Source organism: Apostichopus japonicus, chromosome 23, assembly GCF_037975245.1.
Source record: "Apostichopus japonicus isolate 1M-3 chromosome 23, ASM3797524v1, whole genome shotgun sequence".
NCBI classification, from domain to species: Eukaryota; Metazoa; Echinodermata; class Holothuroidea; order Aspidochirotida; family Stichopodidae; genus Apostichopus; species Apostichopus japonicus.
In genome coordinates, this window is record NC_092583.1 from 1,250,209 (window position 1) to 1,263,531 (window position 13,323).

General features: G+C 39.9%; 1 protein-coding gene across 4 annotated transcripts in view; it reads right to left on the reverse strand.

Annotated features, from left to right (window-relative positions):
• Positions 1-13,323, reverse strand: part of LOC139964798 (uncharacterized) — a 46,359-nt gene that overhangs the window by 25,821 nt on the left and 7,215 nt on the right. For all 4 annotated transcript variants that reach the window (XM_071966768.1, XM_071966770.1, XM_071966769.1 and 1 more), the window contains exons 6-17: positions 12,286-12,367; positions 10,596-10,789; positions 9,931-10,055; positions 8,321-8,409; positions 7,300-7,407; positions 7,061-7,156; positions 6,326-6,400; positions 5,620-5,787; positions 3,133-3,363; positions 1,896-1,967; positions 1,033-1,106; positions 432-555 (exon numbers count right to left, since the gene is read on the reverse strand). In XM_071966768.1, coding sequence (XP_071822869.1) covers positions 432-555; positions 1,033-1,106; positions 1,896-1,967; positions 3,133-3,363; positions 5,620-5,787; positions 6,326-6,400; positions 7,061-7,156; positions 7,300-7,407; positions 8,321-8,409; positions 9,931-10,055; positions 10,596-10,789; positions 12,286-12,367 — 1,438 coding nt within the window. The remainder of the gene's footprint in view (positions 1-431; positions 556-1,032; positions 1,107-1,895; positions 1,968-3,132; positions 3,364-5,619; positions 5,788-6,325; positions 6,401-7,060; positions 7,157-7,299; positions 7,408-8,320; positions 8,410-9,930; positions 10,056-10,595; positions 10,790-12,285; positions 12,368-13,323) is intronic.

The window sequence follows — 13,323 nt, forward strand, 5'->3', positions numbered from 1 at the left end:
CTCTCATCACAACGAGTAAGTTGATTCCGGAGGTAACAAATACAATGACAAGCCTGGGCATGCATGGCCCAAGATGGCCCCCCCCCAACAGAATGGACCAGAGGGCACACCCTACACATGCAGGCAGGCACCATGATATGAAGTAATGTGATATGGAGTGTTAGCTCAGTGGTTAACGCCGGTGCCTTCCAATCATAAGGTCCCCCGGTTCGAGTCACTCCAAGATTAATGTATGTCATTCAGTTACAGAGTTGTTGACAATTGAAAATTCATAATCATGGACATTAAATATGAATGTGAGAGACTGGCTTCGGTCAGCTTGCGGCTTTGATAAGCCAATGAGGCTTCTTCGCGAGTTGCTGCTTGCAGGAGGATCTAAAATACATACATACATACATGTTCAAGTCAGACAACGCAGGGGTTTCACTTACTGGCCTTGTATGGTCGTGGTCTTTCAGATGTCCGTGTCTCCTTATCCTATGCTGGTCTGCCTTAGCCATGCCTTGGTTAGGTGTTCTCTGGTGACTGTTCCACAACTCACACACCACGATGGAGCTGAAATGGATCCCAAAAAATCATCATCAATACAGAGCAGGTTAAGTATATCAACCTATGAAATACTATTGTGGGGGAAAAAAATGTTGTTTTTTTAGAAATTGATAAGTTTTTTGTTAATTATGAACAGAACAATCACTGGGATCATGAAAAAAATCTTTTTGAAAGCTACAGCATTTTTGGAATAATAATAATAACAACAACAATAACAATTTCTTATTTAATTCACAGATATTGGAATTTCTTGTACTCGATCTTGGGAACACAATGAGCTGTAATTTAGGTCTTTAACACATATGCACATACACGCGGATGCACACACACACGCACGCACACACTTGACAGAGAGAATAATCATGATCAAGTTTAGTGTCAATCAATTCTAAATGGTGCAGAGTCCTACAAAACCAGAGAAAGCAAAATTTATGACAAAATTGTAAGAATAAATGAAATTAGGGCTAGTAGAATAAGACTCACTTGTTAGAAGGGAGAGCCAAGCAAACAGAGTTGGAAATCATCGAGATGTGTGAAGGACAGACAGGGCAAGGAATCTTTAATACAAGATTGAGAAGGTGATAAGGCAGAGGAGGTTAGTTGCTAGGAAGTATTGCTAAAGGAGACTATGAGGGCAGTGTGGTGGTGGGTATAGGCTTTAATGGGGGCTGTGTTGGTGCAAGGTTAGGTTGACTGGTTGAGATGAGCTGGGCTGAGAGAGCTACTACTAGGAGGGGTGATGGGTGCTGTGGTGGGTGCAAGGTTAGGTGTCAATGGGTTAACTGGTTGAGATGAGCTGGGCTGAGAGAGTTACAGTACTAGGAGGGGTGATGGGTGCTGTGGTGGTGCAAGTTTAGGTGTCAATGGGTAAACTGGTTGAGATGAGCTGGGCTGAGAGAGAGTTATTACTAGGAGGGGTGATGGGTGCTGTAGTGGGTGCAAGATGGGTTAGCTGAAGATTTGATGAGAGAGGGGTCTTGAGATGATATACATAAAGTAAGGGAGATGAGGGGTGAGGAGAGGAGAGAAGAGGGTATCATGAAGAGATGGAATTAATTGAAGATAGAGGAAACATGAGGGCCTTGGGGTAATGTTTAGGATTACATGAGAGAGAGTGGATGATGGGGCCTATGGTGGTGCAACCTTAGTGGTAAATGGGTTGAGAGTAAATTACTAGGAGGGCTGACAGTTTGGGAGCATTATAGGGCAAAGAATGGAAAGCCTTTGCAGAAAAGGACCAGGGTGATGGATTGAGATGATAAACACATTTAAGCTTTACACGATTACAACTTCCATGTAAATTAAAACAACTTTCCAGCGTGACAAGCGAAGTACTAATAACTCACCGAAGACAGGCACTGCAGGCCAAGTTCATACTGACTTTCACATACTTTCATCAATTTCCATATATTCACTTTCTGATGGTTGCAAATTTTGTGAATGAACAAGAAAAACAAAAACTCTTGATTATTATTTTTATTTGTAATATCAGATTAAAGGCACTATATCATCTAATAGGTATTAATAGTAATGTTACTCAAATGAAAAACACTAGTTAAACTTAAGTAAAGTGAAAAAAAAAGAAGACATTTGGGCAGTTTTGAAGTAAATTGCGATGTGAATTTATGCCTTTGCTGAACCATCAGTACACTCTAATCAGTGGCGGAGCGTCCATACAGTCACAGAGGGCGGATGCCCCCCCCCCCACTGACGGACTCAAATGGACCGCTGGCGCCCTTTTCAGCTTTTTACTCCTGTTTACTTATTCACGATTATTGACTATTTTGTTGCGCTCTCAAATGCCTATTGACATTTGTCACATTTTATTGGTGTTATTTTCTGACAAAATGTCGATGACACCTATTTATTCTTCGTTTACCTGCAAATTAGCAAGGCCCGGAAAGGGTCATTTCCGGCGATCTAGGGAGTATCTTTACTCAAAATATTTCTGTACGCTCCGCGCCAACCTGTGGTGGCGCTCCGCTTAGATAGTGTCGAAAGCACCCCTACAGACCATTCTCGCCCCCCCTGGACTAATACCCCTAGCTCCGCCACTGACACTAATACTAACTTTACCCACCCCCACACCCTCTACCTATCCCATCACAGTGTCACATTCATGACACACAGACAATTCGAATTGGAAACATCTTAATGATTGACAGGTGATGACTGGATGGATTTCTTCATTTATTTTCAAAAGAGCAGAAATATTTCCACAAACATCCAACATGCCTCCCCCAGCCCCCCCCCCCCTCCCTCTGCTCCATTCCACTTTATAGAAACTTTACATACAGATGTCACCTGTGTCACTCTGAATTAACATTCTCCACACTCGCCCCCCCCCACCAGCCCCTCCCACCCTTTCAAACACCTTGTCTGATCCACAGGACAATGGTCTGCCAGGTGGGTTCCTCTCACAATGCTCCATGGGAGCAATCTAAGGCCAAGTGTCACACGACAGTGTCCCTGCACTATATATCACATGCTTCCTACCTCCTCTAACATACCACCTGGGGTGACTGTTACTAATTGCCCACCCCTCTACCCACCCCCCCGGTCCCCAAAACATATTATATATACCTTGTCGGATCCACAGGACAATAATCTGTCTGCGTTGTTGCCCATGGCCCCAGGCCCCTGAAACAGCGTCCCATGGGAGGACTCTATGGCCAGGATGGCGCCACAGTGTCCCTGCACTGTATCTCTCATGAAGCTCCTCTTGGCTTCCAGTAGTGATATTTGGCCGCTATTGTGTCCCCCAAAAATAAGCGACTCACAGCCATCTGACTCTTTCCTCCCAAGTGCACAGTCCTATTCATAGATAACATAACAAATAAAAAATTTATGAATTAATGTCAATTAATAACAAGCAATATGCATATCATCATGAACAAGGTTGCTAGGCGATATACAAATTCTATTGATATTCATAAATAGAAATATACATCCCATTATAAAATCAAGCAATATGTTTATTATCATGAGCGAGGTTGCTAGGCGATACACAAATTCTATTGATATTCATGAATAGAAATATACATCCCATTATGAAATCAAGCAATATGTTTATTATCATGAGCGTGAATGCTAGGCGATACACAAATTCTACTGATATTCATGAATAGAAATATACATCCCATTATAAAATAAAGCAATATGTTTATTATCTTGAGGGAGGTTGCTAGGCGATACACAAATTCTATTCATATTCATGAATAGAAATATACATCCCATTATAAAATCAAAAGTGAGTGATTCAGTTTTCTAACTCCTTTTCACAGCAGTGCACAATCCTACTTATTCAAGATGAAACTAATTGAAATCAATTAACTCTAGGAAAAAAAAATATATATAACCAATACGAATATTCATGAGCAGTCTATCCATGTGCAGGAATAGAAATAAACATCCCAGCTAACGGAAATTGGAAACTTCAGTAATTTAGACCAGTTATGGATTTACCTTATATTATAAATAAAGGCAAAATTTGGCCATTTTGAGTTCAGAGTAAACAACTCACCATCCTCATCAGTGGCTAATTTAAAACTGGCTGCTGACAAATTTTACTTTCAGATAGGGGCATGTTATGATCAATGGCAAAAAAATCATACGTTATCGATAGCAACCACTGTAATGTACCCCCTTTAATCAAGTTGCCATAGGTGCCATGCAGCTAATAATTATCTCAAAATCACTAAATTCTATTATCAAACTAAATCTGAGGCTCAAAGCTTGTCTGACATATAAACGCCAGAAAAACGTTTCGCCAGATAAGAGCCCTTACACAGATCAAGATCAAGACTCATAAAACAAGATCTCATAAAATTATCTGACCCAATTTTCGGCCATTTCTCACTTTGCAAAAATAACTGTCGATGGTATTTTCTTATTCATCACGAAAAAAAAAATGAAATCACGGTAAAACAAAAGCACTAACCCAATGATTAATTTCTATTATAACAAATGTTCTGGCAGAAAGTTGTAAAGTTATATGATCTAAGAAACACCAAGAAACATCAGAATCTTTTGTAACTGCTACAGGGAAAATGTCTCCCCCCCCCCCCCAACATCGCTCTGTTTTCAGTTTCCATCTAATTACGTCCTAATCAGGCCAAGAATGGACAGCACAGTCATGCTATCATGTTGCTAAAGGGACCTATCAATATATCATATTTTCTGTATTTCTCTCACAAACAATGTCCCATTTATACACCCAGGGATGTGACCATGCTGGGCGGCACTGGGCAGCCCCGCACAGCACTAAAAAATTACCGCCCAGCACTGGCTTAAAAATTGTGAATCCCGCCCAGCACTATTTTCATCTAAAATCCCAACATACCTAACAATATATTCAACATAAATTGGGCCTAGCCTATGCTAAAATCATACAGACTAATAATGCATCAGTTACGCATGCAAGAAACATAACTTATGGCTCTCAATCGGTCCCTTGTAAAATCTCTTCGAAAAAAACTATAACTTTTACCAGGTACGTATTATATTTCACTAAAAAAAATTTTTTTAAATGTAAATTGATAGCAAAACTAGTACTTGTGAATGTGCTTAAAAAGCTACACAAGTGCCAGCATTTGGCATCTGAGCACCTTCAAAAATCGAAGGGGAGGGGGACACCCCCTCCCCCTTAGACCCCTCTCCCAAGTTGGCAATCAGTTTACCCGGTACTCAGGAAATCCTTGGCACATCCCTGTACACCCTATAACAAGCCATTCATGAACTCCACAGAATCTGGTCACAATGAGCGGTCCTGTAACTGTCTCCAATATATATTTTGGTTTTGTCACCATCAAAAAAATAATTTGCTAAATGTCATTTTGTTGCTAGCAAAAATCTGTGATTGAGGGTTTTGTTTGATTCATTATAAAAATATTGCCATTTGTTTTGAAAAATGTCTTGTTCGGTATCGTCAGTTAAACTCCTGCGATTATCATTTGGACTGGTTTCGCAACGATTATTGGAAGCAACACAGCTTGCGTCAAATAAACATCGGTTGAACCCTATAGTCAATATCCTGAATCAAAAGATTTGAAATGACCCTTCAAACTTTACCAGCTTGACCATAGCGAGGCACAAGATGGAATCGTCGGCCACTGGCGGCACCCACAGCTCCCTAGCTTGGCACGGATTGGTCGAGGTGTCGAATACAAGGATATCACCAGAGTTGAGGGCAGTATAGATCCGATGGCTCGAGGGATCATAGACGATATCAGTGTGTACCTATCGTTGCAGTGTGAGATAACAGAAATAATAAAGTGACAGAGAATAATTATTCAATGAAGTTGATCAATCGTTTCAGAAGTTACCCCCCCCCCACATATATAATGTAGAAAATATGCACCTTGGGGTGACAAATCTTATTTTTTTAATATCACCCTTGAACACAAAATTGTCAGACCCTACAATGACTCGTGTACATAGGATGCGTCGTTCCCCATTGAATACTCAAAAATAATGTTGAATTTTACACGTCTGGGTCAGATTACATATTTTTCACAATATACAGTTGAAAGATTTCAATAATTGGATTTTGGGAGACGGAATCAAAATTTTCACATTAGGTTTTAGAAATGCTTGAACAAGCTTGGGTCTGAGAGGTAAGGGGCGACGAGAGAGGTTGGGAAGGGAAAGGATGTCCTCACAATAATCTTCAGATCAATGATTTTCATACAGCTTACCCCTCCTCCCCCCTCCACCCAACAACCACCATCCCTACCCCCAATTTGACATCTGTGTCAGGTCCCTTCACAGTAAGTACCTGGTAGGTAGCCATCGGATAAATGATGGTCAAAATACTGCCTGACACCGACGAGATTAGTCTAACACTGCCATCCTGAAAGAAGGAGAAAAAAGGGAATTGAATAGAATATCAATAACTCCATTCCTATAGTATTCAAGTATTTCGTTTTTTTAATTTTATTTATGACATATCCCTGAAGGCAATAGCTAGCGATGCAAATAATATTTTTAATGGTCAATTTTTCTCAGATTATTTTCATTACTACTGGTAATAATTACTTGCTTTTTTTTATCCCTGGAATATAACTGCGTATGCCTAGAAAATATAAAACACATTTCCATTCATTTTTCCGGAGCTTTCATTTTTTCTTTCCCCCCCCCCCTCGATCATTTGAGTTTTGTACTTCTTTTAGATTGCATTCAATTGTATGTGATAGCTATCGATGCGAGTAAAATTGAACTGTCTCAAATTCAAATAACACCAAACCAAAACATCGTCAATTGTAAATAATAAGATATTTCCAAGGTAAAAAGAAACCGACCACTTTGAAGTTATCGATGTATTCTGCTCTACGATGAACTTAACAATTTATGAGCTTTTTAAAGAGAGGTGACAAGTTTTTTAGCAGGTCTTTTCAGGGTTTTTCCTTCTACTTTGATATTCCTGAGGGTAATGACCCCTGACCCCTCCTCCTCTCGCACTCATAGATCATCTTGGATACTGGTTCTTACTTAACCGTATATTACCACTGACCTCCGCGGCACAGAGGATTCTTGATGGCATGGAACTGCACTTGATCCGAGCAAGTTTGTGAATGCAGGATTGAATTGGTGTGAACAAATGATGAAACTGGGAAATGAAAAAAAAAAAAAAATTATATCAATGAAAGGCAAAATAAGAAAATTTAACGCCATAAATTATCAAATATACTATGAACAACAGACTTTGATAGTTTAACATGTGGGCAACTTATTTATATAAAGCCAAGATACCTGGTTGAAATTCCACACTTTCACATCATGCAATGTGAAGTAGTACAGTTGATCGCCATGTGCGATACGCATGCCTAGAATTTCATCCGCAACATCAATTCGTTGAGTCTAGAGAGAGAGAGAGGGAGAGTAGAATACATTATTTTGTCAAGCTTCTTTCCACTTATCTGTGACTGTAAGAGTAGGTTTTCTACATTTAATTAGGTCGCACTAAAGTCAACGCACCTAGTTTACAGGTAGTGCCTTTCAATCTCACAATGCAAATTTTGACATTTTCCTGAAATCAACAAGCACATAGTCTTGGGGCAAAATAAACATGCCTAACTTCTAATTGAATTTGGAAGAGTTTTTTAACCAATTTAATCAACTTCAAAACCTATATTTTGGGGGGTTGGGGGAGGGGTATGGGGGTCTTCAACTGGTGCAGCACTAATGTAATATATCTTGTTGATCGAGTCCATTTCCCTCCATGCCCTCGTTTACATATAATTGATTACCACAGCAATATGTAAATGTAGTAACACTACCAGTTAATAGTAGAGACAGCATTACACATCATATCAACATTTAATTCAGAGACCTTCGCCAACGTAATTTTTTAGTTTTTTCCAGGTTGTTTACCTGAACACATTCTTGTCGAGCTAAGCATCTGTTACTTAAGGATCAAATTTAATCTTCAAATTTAACCTTGTCAAGGACAATTTTGTAGGACAAAGTTTTAGAAACTAAGTTTTAAGAATTGGACTTTCATTGACATGTCAGAGCACATACCACAGCAGTTTGGTTTTAAAGTTCAAAAGACATTTAAGCAAAACGGGTGAAAATTTTAAGGGCCGTGGAAGCTTGCGGTCGGCTCAATCTAGACGAGAGCTATTAACGGTAAAGTTGCGGCTCCATTGACAGCTGCGAGCATTCATGAGCAGTGTAGCAGATGCGGAGGAATGCCGTACGTGGTTTCATTTGAGCAATTAATATTCTGGGTTGTGAAATGTTGACATGACCTGGCGATGATACCGCTTACCAGCTGAAAGGTGTCCAACCTCCAAATCCTGAGTGTACCGTCCTTGGAACCGGAAATCAGTAAAGGGTCTGTCGGGTGCGTGACTAGTCCTGTGTGGTAGAACCGTTAAAAATGGAACCTTAAAAAATTCTTCGTCATCGCTGATTTTCGTATACACTACAATATTCCCTGCCTATACCAAATATTAGCCAAGTCCCCTGTTTTTGGCCAAAAAAACAGGGGAGATTAAATATCTACCCTGGAATTGATAATGCTAGCTATAGGCCTACTGAATGCTCTTCTGCACAAGTTCATGATTTAACATACAGTGTATTATTCCAGTCTTCAAGCCAAACTTGTTTTCACACACAGGAAAGTAGTGCTGGCCATTAGAGCACTTGTGTTTACAATCATACAGGTGGCTGGTCAATTAATTAGGTGCACTCAAGGATGAATACTAAAGGCAGTATTTGGGGTAGTTTAAGCTATCAAATAACAAATCATTAATGCTCCAGTTAATTTGAGGAGGACTGTTTGTCTATGGGCCGGCTTGACCGTCATGTATGCAAACTAGTTCTTCATTGTGGAGATATTCACTTCAGACCATTCACTAGCTGATTCATCAAATACAAATTGGTCAGTACTGACACAATAGTTAATGAATTTCTTCAACCGTGTCTTCCTAAAGTGTCGTAATTATCGTTGAAAGTCCGTCCTTCCGATTGGAGGATTGTTAAATGGGGCAAAGGAACCTGTATCTTGTGCCAGCTGTTGCCGTTGGTTACGGCAAGTTTTAATACCAAAAGGAACCAAACGTTGATCCCATCATTGATATAATTCTCACAGAGAGATTATCAGCTGTTAACAATTATCCTATAATTTCTGAAGGAGAAATGATTTTTTTTCAATAAACCTTTTCCTACGAGGCATTTATGGTATGCCCGTATGCCTTAAGAGAGACACTGCTTCAAACAGAACAAAAATCCGGTTTTTAATGTATAACAGGTTGAAGCAGCTTTTTCCCTTGATCACATTCTTGTTTAAATACTAGATTCCACAATTTAAAAATAAAGTTCTCGGGCTGCTACTTCAAAATTGAATGACTTTTAGACAAATGTCGAAACAATTTTTAATATTTCTGATTTGCTTCTGAATTTGATGTGGCAATCTTTTTACCGTCTAAAACAGGGTTGTCCAACCTTTTGCAGAGGCGGGCCGCATGGAATGATTTTGATGGAGGGGGCCGCTTGAATTTATTTTCCTTCCTGATAAAACAGATGAATAAAGTTCAGCCCCCCCCCCACTCCCCGGTGAAACTGACCTGTATGCAGTTTTATGGACCCAGAAAGTTCGAATGATTGATTATATAGCTTCAAATTGTTATCAATAAATCTGCTTACTAAAATTTCGCACCGTAGAGCATCTCTGGCGGGCGGGACGCAACCCTGCAGCGGGCCGGACTGTGGCCCGCGGGCCATAGGTTGGACAACCCTGGTCTAAAATAAACTGGAATATGTGTAAAACTGCCAACATTTGACAGCCATCAGTTTTAAATTCTCTCCCAACCTTTCACCTTTGGTTTGAATATGAAACTAGGTAATTAACACCTGAGATGGTTTTCCGGGACTTACCAGTGACGCAGTTGTAATGTCCGATAAACTCGTGCACTTGGCTGAAGACTATAGCGTTCCAGACTTTGATGGTGCCGTCCATTGAGGCTGTGATGAAATATTCTAAAGGTCTGTACCACACAAAGCTGTAACAGAAAGAAGTGTCTGTTCAGAATGGAGACATGGAGTGTGCAAATAGAAATCGTACCCAGATCAAAACGTCCCCTCAATGATTCAAAGTCTCAGCTTAGCTAATTGTATACAGTGAGTGGGATAGGAATTCAGCTATAAAAAGTTGCTGAGGCATTTAAACTGGCCAGAATTCAAAAACTTCCCTTAAAGACTTTTAGTTTTGTAGGTGCTGAAGTGGACAAGATGGGAAAGATCATTACATTTTTATTGTTTTTTGGGGGGGGGGCTCAAACTTTCTATTGGTGATAAAAATGTCTTGGAATTAATGACCTCCCTGTCTAAGTTTGGATTTGTTTTGACTAAATTTCACCATTTATTATCTATATTTTAACTTTTTCTTACAAATTTGTGTCCTTTGAAACAGACAGACAACAAACTATGGTTGACCAGTCGCATTGTGAAAATATATATATAAATATATACAAGGTATGTATATCTATATATATATATATATATATATATATATATATATATATATATATATATATACATACCTTGTCAGTGCAGTGTCGTGCCAGTTTGGCATGTGGAACACCTGTTGATTGGTAACGTAATCAATCATATAAATCCCTTCATTGCAGAGCGCCACCAACTGCCTCTGCTTCTGGAAGACCCGAATGTCACGAACCCAATCTTCCGACCTGATGCCACAGTCGATGGGCCTGCCCGGGGTCAAAGGGTCGCGGAGCTGCAAAACGAATATATGCATGTTAAGACATGATCGAGAGGGACACCTTGAATTCAGTGAGAAACTTGTTCTATTGTTATTCTAAAATGGATATTGAAAAGTTTCTACTGGTTTCACACATAGATTCTGATTTTATGTTTGAAAGATATCAAAGTTGTAATGTGGGCATTTTCAAACCAGTTTGCCTTCATTCTATAGCCAGATAGTATGTAGTAAAGTAAACAATGATACATTAACACTGATAAGGTACAAGGGTGGTAGGATGGGAACAGGGAAGAGCCTAGGAATGGGTTAGGACAGTGGCATTAATAGTAGCCTAACTTTCATGTAACTGAAACTCAGAACTAATACTACCCAATGAATGGGTTAGGACAGAGTGGCATTAATAGTAGCCTAACGTTACTTTCACGTTTAACTGAATCTCAGAACTAATGCTACTCAGATTAATTGGTTAGGACAGAGTGGCATTAATAGTAGCCTAACGTTACTTCCACCTAACTGAATCTCAGAACTAATGCTACCCAACTGAACGGGTTAGGACAGAGTGGCATTAATAGTAGCCTAACTTTCACGTAACTGAAACTCAGAACTAATGCTACCAAGATGAATGGGTTAGGACAGAGTGGCATTAATAGTAGCCTAATGTTACTTTCACGTTTAACTCTATCTCAGAACTAATGCTACCCAACTGAACGGGTTAGGACAGAGTGGCATTAATAGTAGCCTAACTTTCACGTAACTGAAACTCAGAACAAATGCTACCAAGATGAATGGGTTAGGACAGAGTGGCATTAATAGTAGCCTAACGTTACTTTCACGTTTAACTGAATCTCAGATCTAATGCTACCCAGATTTGTACACATTAATGCTCATAACAAGGAGTGACCGGTTTATGACCATAATGTAACTTGCCACCAAGTGAATCAGTGCTTTTGGACAAACCTAGCATCCTTCGCATCCCAGTGGCAGTGGCGTTGCCAGACATTTCAATCTTGGGGGGGGGGGGGGGGGGGGCACAGCACTTAATTAGGGGGCACAATGTTAAGTTGTGAATGTTGTCCTGGGGGAGTGGTCTAAGGGGGGTGCCCCTCCCCCTTTGAGAAATTTTTGATTAAGTAAGTGTCCTTGGGTGGTGCTAAATTTTGCAACTTTCAGGCTTAGTCTCTCCGATATTTATGGTTTTAATTCAGGCAGATCAAGTTTTTGTTTAAGTATTTTTTTTAACACTACAAATTGAATCTGGGAGGGCACCTGGGGGGCATGATTGTTTTATGGTGAGGGCACGTGCCCCCCCAGACCATGCCCTGGCGATGCTACTGCCAATTGGAAATCTGCACTCATGGAGTCTCAACTCTGTCCACGCCTTGGATCCCTTACATTATTTGGCAACCACGATTCTGAGCTCTTAAACCCTGTAGGCCATACCACCCCGGACACAGAATGAGTTACTTAGCCAGTGACAAAAGTTGATAACTTCAATTGTCACATTCCGATACCTCAACGTGAGCCATTTTCCAGGTTTGCAGAGAGCCGTGTCCTCCTGTCACTAGTTCGTCCATGTCTTCATTGTAGGCCATACTGTGCGGGCAGAAACAATTTTCAGAAACGGTTTTGGAAGATCCAATGACGTTACATTTAATACTGGAAATGAATGCAATTTGCATATGCAACAGCAACAAAAAGAGACTGTATCTTAGGCTACAAAGTACTGTGCTCGATGAGTGTTATCCTGAGACTAGCTATGCATTCAATGCTACGTTAACAACATAGTTAAGGTCCTGAGACTTCTCGCTAGAAACCACCGAGGAAGAAACGGTGAAAGAGAGATCAAACTGCTCCAACTGAGTGGAAGTGATCACCAGGGATGAGCATGGGGTAAAAAAAAAATCATGGAACTTTGCAAAAATTGCGGTATAGGCTCCAGTTTACGTATGCTACAGTGTGTTAGGATATAGTTTTTGTCCCTGAGGTTGAAAAGAAATCACAGATATTCCGCGAATTCGCGGAAAAAGCTCATGCCTGGATCACACAGGGCTGAGTTCCCTATTCCATTCGTGAAGCGAATTAAAATGACAGTTCAGAGAAAAATATATAATTGGCCTGTAGAAGAGAACCTCGCGTATGAATATTTCTTTGGAGATATGTTTTTTCGAAATTTACAAGTTTTATAACAATTTAAGTGCATTGCGGAAGCAAGCAAGAGTGATATCACAGGGGCAAGAGTGATGCCACCCACAATTTGACTAAAACATTTGACTGTTGTTTTATTTTTCACACCATCCATGCCTCTGTTTTTTTTGGGGGGGAGGGGGGGTATGGATCTAACTTGCAGTATAAAAGTTGTAAAGTTTAAAAAATACCAGAAAATTTGTCTGTTTATTCATTTTCTGATCCATCAATGTTGAAAGTAGAAAAACTGGATTTGCAAAGATGAACAGTTTTGGTAATAAACATATAAATGCAGACGTCAAACAAACCATACCTTTTGAAACTGGCATGTAGGAATTGTATACAGAGTTTCACATTCCTCTCTT